The following is a 15,091-nucleotide window of genomic DNA, read 5'->3' as shown; positions in this document are numbered from 1 at the left end:
TCTCCTTTTTCCCTTCATGTCCTAGGACTCTTCTTTCTCCTTTCCAGGTGGCTGTCAACCTGGCCTCTAGTTACTCCTTCAGGGATTTCTGCAGCTCCTACCTCTCCTCGGCCTCTTTGCTCAGCATCATCGTGACACGCACTGTGTCACCCTATCTCCCTTCTTCCTCACACCTTCTCCTCCATATTATTTCAGCCACCTCTGAAATCTCAAAATTGTCTTTTATTTTTAAAAGTTTTAAATTTACATAAAGTAAAATTCCTATTGGTGTACGGTTCTATGATTTTTGTACACACCCAGATTTTCATATGTAACGACCACCACTGACAGGATATAGAATAATTCTAATACTCCAAAGAACTCCTCCATGTAGACCCTTTATTCAAACTTCTCCTCAGTAATCAATGATCTGTTGTCTATTCCTGCATTTTTTTTTCTTTCTCTAGGATGTCATATAAATAGAATTATATAGACTGCACTGTTTGATGCTGGCTTCTTTCACTCAACAGAATACCTTTGCACTTCCTCCATGTTGCTGTGTGAATCAAGCTAGTTGGCCTTGATTACTGAGTGGTACTCCATTATAAAGATGGATTACAGTTTAGGTTTTTGTTTTTGTTTTTTTTTTTCCCTAATTCATACCCCTGTTGAAGGACATTTGGGTTGTTTCTAGTTCTTGATAATTGCAGCAGCATTATCCACAAATGTTTGTGGGTAAATTTTAGGTATATCTAAAGTTTTCACTTAAGATAGATAAATACCTACTGTATTTATAATGTTGCTGGGTCACATGTGGGTATAAGTGAGATTTCAATCTTCAGTTTCCTCTCCTCTGACAGGGACTATCTGCATGGTTCCCTTTTTCCACACCTCTCTCTGACCCCTCTCTGACCTCATTAAAACCTCTCATTCACTGAGCCTCCCGATTTTTCATTAGTCATCCTCTTCATCTTTTTTCTTTCCTTCTCACACAACTTAGTTTTCCTGGTCTGTCATAATGGTCATTCTCTTGGAAACATTCCTAACTCCTTCTGACATGCTGTTCTGGCTGTCCCCCAACCTGGCAACCTCAACTAGCCATCCATTCTGCCTCCATTAGGGTGGAATAGTGTGGTTAGAGAAACACATACAGCTGTGCCAATGGGTTAATTTGTGACCAAAATCTCATTTGAGCAATCTGATACTAACCGTGTGGCCTCCTAAAATGATGATTTCATACTTCTCTCTCCTCAGAACTCTAACACCCTCTCTCCTCTCCACTAACGGTCTTGCCTCCATTGCTGAGGAAATGGAAACAATTAGGTTGGAGGTTGCTCATCATCTTCCCTTCACTTGATAGGCTGTAGCTTTATTCTATTCTTCACCTTCCTTCCTTTAAAATGATGAACTGCCCATGCTTCTATCTGTGGCTAACCACTCCATGCTGCATTCTATCCCATCTGTGCCCATCCTACCTTCTCAATGGGATTATTCCTGCAATGATTCCTTCTATTGCCCACCTTAAACATTCCATAGGCTATAGCTCATCTTGAAATATAACTTCTCCTGGTCGTGCCTGGGTGGTCATGGAAGTCAAGGAATTGATTTCGATTTCATGAAGGCCACAGAGAGGCCAAGTAGTTCCCACGGGGCCATGGAGTTCAAAGGAATATTCCGGAATGGCTGGTTCTAGGCCTGCAGGTTGTGAGCAGAGGCTGCTGCTGGCTCTCTCCCCAGCTCCTGTGTGACACTACAGAGACAGCCATCTATCCATACGTAAGGCGTGATTTAGAAAAGTAAAATTTGAATTCAGGAACCCATCATGCCATGTCTAATGCAGGGCTTTTGCCAGGCCCTGTCTCTGTCCTTCCCTCCTACCTTTGCATTCTACCTGGAAGGCCAGGAAGGGAGGCCTGCTACCTCCAAACTGAGGTCCTTCCTGTCTGCTAGTGGACATGCCTCCCTTCCCTTTCAACCTTCATCTCAACATGCAGAGTGTGACATATAGACCAGCACAGCTCTCATGCTACTTTATACAGTCTTCTGAAGGCAGGACCATGACTTCTGTCCCTGGGTACTCCCTAGGATACAAGAAAGGGCCCAGCGGCAGACTGAAAACTATGCAGCAATATGGTCGATGCAGCGTGGCACCCAGGCTCGAGCAGCTCCCAAGCTGCTTCATGATGCTCTTATCTTCCTGCTGGCTGGCCTCCATCGTCTCACAGAGGTCAGGGGCAATGTTCGTTGTCTGTGAACTATTTAGTAGATGCTTCGCTTTATGTCGGTGTAGCCCATGACAAATCCACAAGAAACCAGAGCTACCAGCAGTGGTAGGATCAGAACACTTTAATAAGATATCAGTGTCAAAATACATTTCCTTATAAAGTTAAGCTCCCCTATAGCAATGTTGTCAGTAGGAGTTTGACAATACAGTAATGTTCATGAACTCGTTACGTTGACAGGTAAGGTTAATATGAAGCCTGGAATATTTTTCAGAGTGTTTTAGTAAAACTGCAAGGGTAAAATGCCCTTAATGCTGAGGCAACACACACAGGAAATCAAACACCAGCGTTTATACGTCAGTAACCCTTCAAGTTCTGCCGCTGTGCGTGGGGCAAAGCGGTGGTGCTAAAGTGTGATTTGGTCAATGCAGCGACCGGGTCGTTTTTCTCCTAGATTGCTTTTGAATTTCAGGTTTTTTTTTGTTGTGTTTTTGGCAATAAGTCTATCCAGATTGACCAAATTCTTGGCCTGCTGTGCTTTGTATTTCTAGAAAAGTCCTCATTGTACCCAGGACAGAAGAGCTTCATGTGATCGGTATTTAAAAACCAAAGGTATTGTCCCTCTTACCCAGTGAGTTACAAAGTGCTCTGAGAACACTTGATTTTCAGTGCTTCCTACCTGTATAAGTCACTTCAGGTGACAGACCTTGGGGAAGGCCTGAGGCGAGGGGCCAACCAGGAAGTCGGCCTGCTGCTGCTCCTCACAGGGCCAGCTGACAGCAGGCTGAGGAAGGGGTGCGGGCCTGGTCAGGACCAGCGGCACCCCTCTCTGCACCCTCTCTCAGGCCAGCTCCATGTGCTCTGGGCTGGTAAGCTGGGAGGACCATGGGCTGGGGCACTACACTATTTCTGAATCCTCCCTTTCTATTGTGATTTCCTGCTGAAACCATCTCATGGTGATTCTGGAAATATCCAAATGTGCCAAGTGAAAGACCTGTAGAGTCCCATAGCTCAGTGCACTTGAAGGGCTAGCAACAAAATCTGAAGAAAAATTAAAGCACTTCCCCTCCCTTAGATTCGCCCCACCCTCACCCCATGACATGCCATCAGACCCTCTTGGCAGCAATAATAATATACATACATACATACATACATAATACATATAGAACACGAGAAGACAGCTCGCAATGCTCCCACACTTCGTGATTCCACGTCTTGGATTGTTTGTCATGCCCATGGCATATCCCCAAAGCAAAAAGGCAATAGCGAGAAAGCTCGAGAAGAGCTGGTACAGGCCCCGGGGGAGAGTGCCATAGAGCTGCAGTGTCAGCGACACCGAGAGAAAGAGAACTGACGCCTTAAAAACCATCTCAAAGTGATTTCGTGAGCAGGATTCCGTTTCTCAGTTTTTAGATATTACAGAGTACCCATATCTATGATAGACACTTAACCCAGATAGACATTTTCTTTAAAAAAAAAAACAAAAACAACAACTCAGTTAGGTTTTTGAATAATAACAAACAAATCCACCAAATGCAGGAGAGAAACCCCAAACAGGGAGGGAAAAGCCACATTGCGCAACCATCACGGACAACCACATATGCTAGAGTTCACCCTTCACATTTCTCTTTTTTCCCAAAAGTTGTGTCAAAATTAGAGCCAAGAGTCGGCTTAAGAAAAGAAAAAAGATGGATAACTTACCATAGGGTGATTAGTTTTAAGAAAGGAAGGAGGAGGGCTTTGAGAGGAACAGGCGGTGAAAATCTAGCTTGGATAGCAAAATTAGTTTGTTTCTCTTTGGCAACAACAGCAACAAGTTAGACAAAGCCAAAGCTTTCCTGACAAGAGAACAAACCTATACACAAAACTCGTTAGTATGGATAGTGTGTGTGAGAGAGAGCCAGACAGAGGGACCCAGGAATAATATAAATTAGAAGTAATCAAAGTTGGGGAAAGAAAAATCTTACAAAATTTAAGAACATGTTCATTGACAGAATAAAACGCAGCAGGTAAAACAACAGTGTATCTTAAAAATACAGCTACTAAAGTGAGCATCTTTAGAAAAAGGCCACTACTTGGTGACGTGAGCAAGTTCGCCAGGTAGGTATATCTTGTAAAAAGTGTGTTGGTGTTAGAAATACCTAGTTGCAAAAGTCGACGTAGAGAGTGAAGCTGGCAGGGCGGCGTGAGCGGGGGTGTCCGCCCAGGGTGGGGTGGGGGTCGGGGGGCCCTGGCTCAGGTGGCCTGGTCCAGGGCTCTGAGGAGGTCCCCTCCTTGCAGGAGCGTGGAGCTTCCTGGGACAGGAACGTTCACCTCACAGTCATATCTGGTCAATTCGGGCAGCAGGTAGGGCTCAAAGGAAGGCCCAAGCAGCCGACTTGCCATACCTGAAAGAATGGTTGGTACCGTGGTTTTAAAGCTCTCAAACATTCCGAAAAGGGGCTCTTCCATAAGAGGGCCTCTGGTGTGTTTCCCCCAAAGCCAGGCACCCCTTTGGGATGGTATCATGATTTGTAAGATGGGAAGAGCCTCAGGCAGCCCAGGGTGGAAGGCAGGTGGCTAACCCTCCGGAGAACGAAGTCTGGTGGGACGACCCCTCCCAGAGCTCCCCAGGCCACCCCGCAGCAGTGCGATCTCCGGGCATGTCCTCAGTTCCTGCCCCAAGGCACGGTGATGCCCCTGCTACGGGAATGAGGCAGTAGGCGACAGGGCAACGTGAAGCACTGAGCAAAAGACACGGGCTTGGGGACCCTTAGGTCCAAGGAGCCCCGAATGTCCCTCCTACAACCCTGGGGGCAGATGGCCTCCAGCCCCTGCCGCACTCCCTCTGGGGAAGGTGGCTCCGCGGGGCGGCGCTCTCATCCAAGTACCGAGCTGGGCTCTGCTGCCCCGGGCCGTCTAGCCCCTGACGCTCCTGCATCGCGCGCGTCAGACCCTGGCAGGGTGGTTCCAGTTCCCAAACGTGCTCACCTGACACCTTGTGAGCCGATGGCAGGCTGTAGTCCTGGTACTGGGGGGCGTAACACTGCGGGGGGAACCCACTCTTGGTGTTCTCCCCCGGGCTCATGACAGATGGCGGCGGTGGCAGGTGTCTCAGGGGCTGTCCTAGGCCTCTCATGGGATTTTGGGTGAACTCGTCTGAAAGACCAATGCCAGCAGGTGAGGGCAGTGCCAGGCCAAGGCGGGGGAGTGCTGTGAAGCCCCCAGCGGCCCCCTTCCTTCACAAAGGGTGCTCAGAGCTACAGCCAGCTCCTGGGGGATCAGTGCCCAGAGCTTCCTGACTCTCGTATGAGCCTATTGGAAAGTGGGGAGGTGGGTGAGTGCAAGGTGGGGCACAGGACACCATCCTGTTCTGCCAAGGTGCAGAGAGGCAGGTGCTGAGACCGTGGAGGAATCCGGATGGGCCTCTGCAAACGCTGTCCCCCCAGCACCCCAGGGAGGCCTGGGGGCCCACTGCTTACCATTGGGGATGTTTGCACTCAGCAGTTTGTCGGGAATCAAAGGGCAGTTCACGTTGCCCCTGAGGCTCTTCATCCTTTTCCATACCTGATGTGAAGTGCTGCTGCCTGGTGGATCCCCCTGGAGGTAGAGGGGAGAAGGCCAGAGAACCAGGTCCTCAACCTGAGTCAGGGGTAGGGTGGGCCTCTCTGAACAGCCACACTCACCCCTCTCTGCCGTCCCTGGAAGGCCCTCTGAGCCCTCACAGCTGTCATGAGAGTTTCCATCCAGCCCTGTCTCCATACCCAGCTCCCCACCCCATGGGCTGCAGCGGGGAACCCAGACAACACCAGGCAGGTGGCTCACCCCGCTTAGGTCTTGGAAGGCTTGTTCCTCATACTCTCGCTGTCTCTTCAGCTTCAGCTTGTTGGATAGGGCTACCATGGCCGGGCTCATCACATCTGGGCCTTGGGGCCCAAAGGCCTTTGCGGACCTGTAAGCCCAAGAGAGTGAGCGGTGAAACAGTGGGAAGGGGAAGCTCCACACCCCCTAGGCCTTCATCTGCTCTCAGCGCCTTCAGAGGGCCCTTCCAGGGCTAATGCTTGACTATGCTGGCTCTCGGAGCCAAAGGGCAGGTTCCCAGAGGAGGGGCAGTGGGCTTGAGATGCTGATGGCTCCAGTCACCTGTACCTCCCTCCACATCTGCCTGCCCAGCTGTATCCAGACAGCCTTGAGGCCTGACCTCATTTGTGGCTGCACATTGGGTGACATTGGTCTTTAAGACCTCAGTCTCTGCCCTGCCTCTCCCCTGCACAGCCTGGACTGCTCCCCGGTAAGGACCAGTTCTGGGCAAGCACCCCAGGGAAGCATGACCGGTGGTCCTGGGATCAAGAAGTCCTGGACCAACCACTGCAACCCGGCCCAGTGAGCGCCCCGCTGATTGACATGGGTGGTGCTGAGGAGGCCGCTGTGGATCAGCCATAAAGGCTGGGGAGAAGCAAGGACATCTTGTATGCTTTTCTCAACCAGGATTCCAGCAGAGAAGTGAGGAACAGTCATTCAAATACTTTTTGGCATTCTGTGACTCAGATGAGGAGTCCTGGCCTGAAGGGGGAGACAGTGGTGTCCAAGGCCCCTTCTCTCCCTTCTCTCCGCCTCGGCCCTGACAGAAATGCGTCCTGCTCCAGGCCTCACGTACCTCAGGGTGATTCCCCCAAGGCCTCCACCCTTAGAACACAGAGAAGGCTGTGGCAGGAGAGGAGGCAGGGAGCCTTTCTGGGGCCCCAGAGACCGCCCTCCCACCCACTGTAGGAGCCTCTGCTGATGCAGCCAAGGGTCTCTGCCACTCACCTTTTCTTGAACATGGAGAGATGGGGTGAGGTGATGGGGGGCCCCAAGGGCGATGGCCCCAAGGACTCCGTGTGCTGATCTGCAACAGGCCACTTCGTGGGCCCGAAGTGTAATGGCGGGTCAGGGGGCCACTGTGTACTGGATCTGCCTCCCATGGAGGAGAGAGGGGTGCTGGCTTGGCCACAGCACGGTGGCAGGGACACCTTATTCCCGCCATCAAAGAAGATGGAGGACATGGGCTGGTGCTCAGGCTCTATCTTCTTGCTTCCCAGCTGCTGCTGATACTTATCTAGGAGGAAGGGGCTGTGGGAGGCCATCGGCGCCAGTGGCTGGAAGATGTTCGTCATGGTACTGAAGCAGTGCTGGGGGGTGGACTGTGGCTTCTCCGGCAGGAGCCTCTCCTCTGGGCAGATGGGACTGAGCTGGAAGTCTTCACCGTCCATGGGGATGTAGGGTGCCAAGGTCTCCAAGTCCAGCTCACTGAAGTCCGTCTGAGGACAGAGTGGAGGCAAAGGGGTGGTGAGGATGGCATGACCCCAAGAATGCTAGCCCAGCCCCTGTCCATCCTTGCCTGTGTGTCCTCCCTCTCGCACCCCCTCAGCAGCGTCCCTTCCTTGCTCTAGCACTGCCCTTGGCTCCCCATGGTCCACCAAAAGAAAACTCAGACTCGTCTACCCGGTGTGCAGGGCTCCTGGCATGCGATGTTAGCCTTTCCATGGGTTCATGCCCTCTTCAGTCTGTGTCCTGAACCTCCATGCTCCACGCAGCTGTCCCTGCACGTTCCACACTGGTGGCACCACCTCACCCAACCTGAAACGCCCTCCTGTCTCCCGTCTGCCTGTCCAGACCCCTCCTTCTCCCCTGCGGCCCGTGGTGCACACGCCAGGAGCCAGGGACAGCTCTGTCCTCATCTCCCTCATCTATCCTGCCACAGGCCTGAGCACAGGACGAGCACCCAGGGTCCGTCCATGGCCTGCTTGTACAGTAACAGCTGCCCTACTGGCAGAGAGACTTTCACTCGGCAAGTACTTAGGTAACATGCTTAAGTACTGGGCACAGTACTGATGGGTCCTATAGGACCCTGATGTACACAACAGGACGTACCCAAAAGCCCATGCAGAAAATGATACCCTCGCTGTTGGGGGGTAGGGTGTGCAGCTTAGTGATGATGACTCCCTGTATGGCACAGCGCAGGAGCGGAAGCAGATGGCATCAAGTACTGAGCAACCCCTCGGGAGTTCAGAGGACAGAGCAGGAAGGGCTCAAGCAGGGAAGTTTTGCCGAATTGCGAGAGCTTGCGCCAGGCAGGCCAAAGAGACCAGCTGCGCAGCAGGGGGACTTGTTAGAACAACTGGGCCTGAGACGAAGGGGGCTGAACACTTGTCCTTGGGGCACTGTGAAACACGCACCCATCTCATCCCTGTTCTTATCATTTTTAAGAACCCCCACCTCTGTGCATTCCTGAAAAGTTGTGTGTAAATGAAAATCTCTGCTAGATGCCATTTTAAAATGCATTAAAAGTTATTTCAGAATCCTAAGATGAAGGTGTGTGTGAGGAGAGTTACTGTTCCTTATTGTTTATGAACACCTCACAAATCTGGACATGCTCTTTAAACACAGGGCTTCTTTAAGAAAGGTTCTGTGGCTTTCTCGGTGCACAAAAACTCAGCCTCGGTAAAGAGCTCCCAAGGTGGATTTGGTGAGCAAAGCAGAGGGCAAAGGTAGGAGAAGGGGACTACTGCAGGCCCCACTTCCCCTTTATGGCCAGGGCCTTGGCCACATGCCCCCACTGGTCTCTGCGACCGAGGACAAAGGGACGGGGCTGCCAGAATGGCTGTGAGCCTTCGTCTCCCCTCCTGCCAGTGGGCAGGTGTAGCCCATCTACCTGAGTGCTGCCCTGGTCCTTTGCCTCTGTGTCCATGGTGAAGAGCTTCTCGATCACCTCAATCTTCAGATCATCATTTAGAGATGTGTAGTAGTCTCCGGGGCTGCTGGGCTGGGGGCCAGGAAGGAGAGACACCAAGTCAAGAGTAGGGTGCTGGTCTCCCCAGAAGTCCCAGGTGAAAGAAGTATGTGTCTAGACTCACAGACTCAGCTCCATTCCATGGAACAAGTATGTGTAGAGGGACCCCTGCTGACAAGTAGGGCTGTGGCCGGCGGGGCTCTGGAGACCATACAGCTATCTGCCTGGAGCAGGACGGTGACTGTCCCGCACTGGGACCGAGCTACAGGCTCAAAGCTGTGTGCAACTCGGCCCCCATCTCCAAGGAACTTAGGGCGTAGATGGGGGTGCAGACAGTAACGGCAAAGGCTGGGGCAGCAGGCAGGTAAGCATCCGTCCCCACCACTCTACGGGGTTCTGGGCTCACTGGAGGGGCATGCGGGCATATTCCTGTTTGGGCTGTCTACTCGGCCATCCTGCAGCAGTTAAAAGGAACAGCCCACCCTTTCCATGTCCTCACCCCAAGGCAGGGTGCTCACCGTGGAGCAGCTGCTGCTGCTGCTGGTGGCACTTGGGGTGGCGCTCCCGGAGGCCGCCGCTTGGGGCACAGTGAAGGCGGGCAGGCTCCCGTCCTCGCTCTGGGTGCTGTGGCTCCTCAGCTCTCTGGGCCACGGCTGGCTTGGGGGCAGGAGGGCGCTGTTGTAGGATGAGGACTCCTCGAAGCTCTGGCTCCCTGCAGAGACAAGGGCCTGGCTGGTTAACACCCACGGCCACTGGACTGGCCACTGGGCTTACCCCTGGGCAGAGAGCCCAGAGGGTGCTCAGAAGGCCCTAGGAGGGTCTGAAAGCAGGCCTGGGGCTAGGTCCTCAGCCTCCGAGGTTGGGCCGCAGCAACGAGCCCCTACCAGGGACTGTGAGGCAATGAACTATCTCCCTTTGAAGGGAGCACCCTCCTGGAGGATTTCATTGTCAGGGACTACAGGTACTGGGACCTACTTCCTCGACAGGTAGTCAGCAATGTCCACGAGGAGGGGGTTGTAAGAGGAAAACAGGGCAATTTGCCTCAGTACTGCCACAAAACTGGGAAGCCACAAAACTCCTCGTCCTGGGGCCGCTGCCCTTTATAGTTTCTGAAGTTGCAATCCCCAGCTGGCCTCTGCAGAGCACTTCCAGAGGGCACAAGCCACTCTGGGATGAGCACAGGGAGGTGCTGCTGGCCCTGGGCCAGGCTGGTGAGGGTGAGGGGGCTCACAACCTGGGAACAGGGACACATGGAAGGTGCTTCCAGCATGGGCGGGGAATGGGCTGAAACTCTGCCTGGGGCCACAGGACACAAATCTCCACTGGACAGAACAACATTTCTTTCTTTTTTTTTTTTTTTTTTTTAGAGCACATGCACAGGGTTAGGGGGAAGGGCAGAGGGAGAGGGGAGAGAGAATCTTCCAGCAGATTCCACGCTCAGTGGGGAGCCTGACACAGGGTTCAGTCTCACAACCCTGAGATCATGACCTGAGCTGAAATCGAGTGTCAGATACTTTACCTACTGAGCCACCCAACGGCCCTATGGACAGGCCAGCATTTTAAAGAAATAGTGCATATGAGGGCATCATCCTGGGCCAGAATCTTTCCTCCAGCCATATTTCTGGAACTATTTCTATTATTTCAGCCTGCCCCTCTCCCTAAACGAGCAATCTGTCCCCAGGGGATGGGGATTGGCCCTCACTGTGAAAACAGGCCAGCGGCCTCCCTCATCTCAGGCCCTCACTGCCCGTGTTGGAGAACCAGTGACTCCTCAGAAGAGAGGCCCCCGGGCAGCCCTGGTGGCTCAGCGGTTTAGTGCCACCTTCAGCCCAGGGCATGATCCTGGGGTCCCTGGATCGAGTCCCACATTGGGCTCCCTGCATGGAACCTGCTTCTCCCTCTGCCTGTGTCTCTGCCTCTCTCTCTGTGTGTGTGTGTCTCTCATGAGTAAATAAATAAAAATCTTTAAAATAAAAAAAATAAAAATAAATAAAGAAGAGAGTCCCCCACAACCCCACCCCCTGCTCAGGACCTTGCAAAGTCAGCAGTAGGACCATCTTACTCCGCACCATGTGTCGCTCTTGTGCTCAGCACAGTCTGGCCACCAGACCATGGAAGGGGCAGGGGTTAAGGAAGAACTGAAGCCAGGGAGGCCTGTTCCAGTAAGAACTTCCTCCCCACCCCCACCTGCACCCCACGAGAGGGTTCAGCAGGCCCCTGTTCAGCTAAGAAGCACCCACCGAAATCCAGAGAAATGATGGCATCTCCTGCAGTGGGGGCCAGCTGGGCCAGCTCCTCGGGCTCCTCTTTCAGCTTGGTGAACAGGTAGTCACTCTTGTCGGACACCGCCACCTCGCCACTGCTGTCGAAGAGGCTGGTCATGGCCATCAGGTGGGGCTTGAACAGTGATTCCGTCTGGTCCATGGAGAACACCACGTCGTTCTTCTCAATCTCACTGGTGGGACGAGAGGTGCTTCAGACCACCCACGTTTTCTAGCAAAATCCTTTTACGCCCCCCACCCCCCCCCAACACATGGACAACCGGACAGCTAACCCTTTCAGCCAAAAAAACATGGGTCCAGACGCCTGCTAGCATTTGTAAGGAACCACACGGCAAACTTTGGGGTCATGGAGGCAGCAACCTGGGGAGCGCCCTCTGGATATGGATGCGTCTTGGACGCTGTCTTATTACTGTGTGGGGGCTGCACTGTACACACGGGTGTGATGGTTTCTGTTTTTGTTTAACACTAGCAGTGACCAGCTCCAACTTTCTCCCCAGGCACCATGGAGCTGTTACATCTCTCCTGGAAAGCTGGAGCACTATCACTTTCCTTATTCCTCATTTTATTAAATGACAATTATGCTGTCTGCCTCCCCATGTGGGTCAGAGCCATGACACAGATGACAGATGGGGGAAGACGCAGGGGTGGGGGTGGGGGTGGGGAGAAACCATTGGGGAGGGGAAACCCCAGACATCTGAGAGTTCCTGAGACACCTGTGAAAATCCTCCGGGTCCTAAGCACTGCACAGAGCTCGCAAAGGTAGTGCCAGGGTTTCCAGTAGGTCTGCCTTCCCCGGGGCCTGCTGCCCTCCGTCTGGGGAGCTCAGGCATCCTGCACACCCAGCCCTGTGGCCCCGACAGGCTTACCTCAGGACGTAGTTCACGCACATGATGCACTGGGGCTGCAGGTTGCGAGGGTTGTAGATAACCGTCCCCTGGGTCTCCAGCCACACGTAGCCCCCGTGCTTTGCAAGCATCCGGTACTGGCCGCTCACCACCTGACCTTTGGTGCACACTAGGGGAGAAGAAACGGAGCCCAAGGTCAGGGAGGTTTGCGGAGCAAGACCTCACAGGGACGGTGGTCTGGGGGGAAATGGGATGGGCACCAGGACAGCAGGGACCTCCTTGTGACCTCTTTCCTCTTCCAATTATTCTAAATGCTCAGTTAACACTTCTTTTACTGTATGCAAGCACTGAGAAGGTGTCCCCCACTCCCCAGTCCAGAACGCTTCATCTGCTCCCATTAAAAAAATGAATCAATACGTCTCTTAATTAAAGTCGACTAATGTTAGAATTTCTGGTAGTTTTTTTGAACTGTGCATCTACTTTCATTCCTTGGGACTGCATTCTTCAGGATCCTAGCTCCGACCTCCTCAAGTCACAGAACTGGAACAGGCATGGTGAAAGCCTTAGGAAATGTCGCTAGCATGGGGACTTTGGGAAAAGAGCAATCCCTCTTAGTTTCAGTTTCCTCTGCTGCAAAATGAAGTGCTGATAAAAATAATAGTAAGGATGGTAACGATCATTTTTAGCTACCCGCCATACCACATGCTGAGGACCAAACCTGCCTGCCTGGCTGATCAGGTGCAGAAATGCTGACTGAATGTCCCGGGCAAATGCTGTATAGGAAAAGCTACCTCTTCCCCAGAGTCTGTAGAGAACGTGGTGAGGGGCCCCACGGGAGAATATCCACTTTCTCATTAAACACGGAGAATTGCACCCCGTTCTCCTGGTAGGCTTAGGGGCCACCTCCCCATTCACCACCCTGGTGAGGCTGAGGAGGGCAGCTTGGTTCCTACTAATTTACACTGATGTTTCTCTGGGCACATTTTGCCCTCTTCAAAAATCGAACACACACCTACCTCCAAGGTGCAGAAGTACTAACTCGTGTGTGTACGACGCTTTGCAGTGTTCAAAACTGTCTCAAGATGAGCTCATTGCTGCAAAGCAACTAGAACTGCCTGGCACATAAGCCGTCCATAAGGATCAGTGTTCTCATCGGCTCACCTAACATGCAATGACCCCGTGAGGTGTCTCTCGTGATTCCTGTTTTATATCTGAAGAAACTGAGGCCGAGAACTCCCGGGTAGTTTGCCGAAAGGGCCCCTCAGTGGCAACAGTAGACAGGATCACAGTCCACATGAAAGACTCCCAATCGAAGCTTTCGGGGTTTGGTTTTCATTTTTAAAATCAACTTCAGGGAGGTCTTAATCCACCTGTGATAGACAGGCACCTACCTGAAGCATACAGGGCAACGAGTTTTGACAAACAACTATCACCACCATCAGAGGTAAACAGCTTTCCCATCAGCCCGCCACCACCAAACTCCTGAGGCCTCTGCCACTCATCCCCGTCGCCACCCCGGCTCCCAAGGCCACCCCTGATCTGTCTTGTGTCACTATGTGCTGCTCTTCTCTCCATCTGCATATAAGTGGCATCGTACAAGAGTATGTACTCTTTTGTGTCTGGCTTCTTTTCACCCAGCATGTTTTCCAGATTCCTCGTGTTGCAGGGATTCATGGTTTGTTCCTTTTTACTGATGAGCTGTATTCCATTGTATGGAGGTACCATAATGGGTTTATCCATTCACCTGTAGATGGATGTGTAAGTTGTTTTCAGTCTTTTTGTTTGTTTGTTTAGGAGGAATAAATCTGCTATAAACACTTGTGTATACACATCTTTGTATGGACTGTGGGTGCAGCTGGGGAGAACGGCGGCCAGATCACAGGCTAAGTACATGCTTTCTTTTAGGCAGCTGCCACATTCTTTTCCAAAGTGACCTGTATCACCCTGGTCTAGTTGTTTGTTTGTTTTTAACACAACCCTGGGCCCCCAAGAGGAGAGAGATCGTCGTCTTTTGACATGAAAGGAACTAAGGCTAGGGTGACTGTGGCCTGCTTAACAGGCCAGTAGCGACGCAGTATGAGCTGGACCACCACACTGCCAGCCCAGCACTCTCTGCGTCCCCCGAGCCGCCATCCACTGGGAAGCCTCCATTTGCAGTTGGTCCTGCTGCAGAGAAACGATTCTTGCACAATTTCAAGTGCCTGGAGTTAACTTATTTAGACGGATCTTAATGCAGACAAAGTTCAGGGCTCTTAACTCTTTTTGATGAAGCAGCACAGTGAGCAAAGGTCTTAACTGCATTTCTCGTGATTGCAGGCGAGGGCCTGCTCTGGCAGTAGAATGTAATTATGCCTGCTTTCTAACCATCTGCTCATTAATGCCAGCCTTGGTGAGGGGCCTGCTCCTTGGTAGATAGGCCATTTATGGCCTTTAATCTTGTTTTCCTAAGAGCACATAATGTCCTCACACAACAAAGAGAAACTGCCCCCCCAACTCTCCCCAACCCCTACCCTCTCCCCCCTGACACCCCCCCCCGCCAGAGTAACAATGTATAAATTACTAATCCATTTGGAAATGATGGCTTTCAATTATCTCAATCTGGTTTGAGGACAGAGCTTCCCCAGTAATTTCGACAGTAAACGTTCACAGGCTAAAACACACATTCACGTGGAAACTTGGGATGCTGGCGTATAAACCTGGACTGGCCTCTAAGTTGGACCTTCAATTATTCCACAGCATTAGTGTGAGTCTGTGGTACAACTCTATTTGCACAAACCCAATGGCACACACACATACACACAGAGAGATGGAGAGACAGAAATAGATGCTTCTGTTTTAGCTGGCATTAACCCAATTTTCAACCCACGCAGACTTCCCTCTACTGGATTTGGGTTTGCTGGTACGAGGCCGCTGAGCTCAGAGCAGCTTTACTTGGCTCCATCAGGAGAAGAAGGGAGCCTATGATTTCTGTTTGGGTTGTGAATTCCCTTTAAGTGTTCCTAATGCTTAAAT

General features: G+C 51.9%; 1 protein-coding gene across 2 annotated transcripts in view; it reads right to left on the bottom strand.

Annotated features, from left to right (window-relative positions):
• Positions 1–2,310: 2,310 nt before the first annotated feature.
• EPAS1 (endothelial PAS domain protein 1) overlaps positions 2,311–15,091 on the bottom strand; it is an 85,574-nt gene continuing 72,793 nt past the window's right edge. For both annotated transcript variants that reach the window (XM_072768233.1, XM_072768234.1), the window contains 9 exons: positions 12,101–12,248; positions 11,193–11,407; positions 9,471–9,664; positions 8,875–8,985; positions 6,990–7,480; positions 6,006–6,132; positions 5,663–5,780; positions 5,172–5,339; positions 2,311–4,588 (listed from right to left, as the gene is read on the bottom strand). In XM_072768233.1, coding sequence (XP_072624334.1) covers positions 4,437–4,588; positions 5,172–5,339; positions 5,663–5,780; positions 6,006–6,132; positions 6,990–7,480; positions 8,875–8,985; positions 9,471–9,664; positions 11,193–11,407; positions 12,101–12,248 — 1,724 coding nt within the window. In that variant the 3' untranslated portion in view covers positions 2,311–4,436. The remainder of the gene's footprint in view (positions 4,589–5,171; positions 5,340–5,662; positions 5,781–6,005; positions 6,133–6,989; positions 7,481–8,874; positions 8,986–9,470; positions 9,665–11,192; positions 11,408–12,100; positions 12,249–15,091) is intronic.

The sequence above is a fragment of the Canis lupus genome, chromosome 11 (assembly GCF_048164855.1).
Source record: "Canis lupus baileyi chromosome 11, mCanLup2.hap1, whole genome shotgun sequence".
Lineage (NCBI taxonomy): Eukaryota > Metazoa > Chordata > Mammalia > Carnivora > Canidae > Canis > Canis lupus.
The sequence above is the reverse complement of the archived record's forward strand: the minus strand, read 5'-3'. Positions and strand labels throughout refer to the sequence as shown.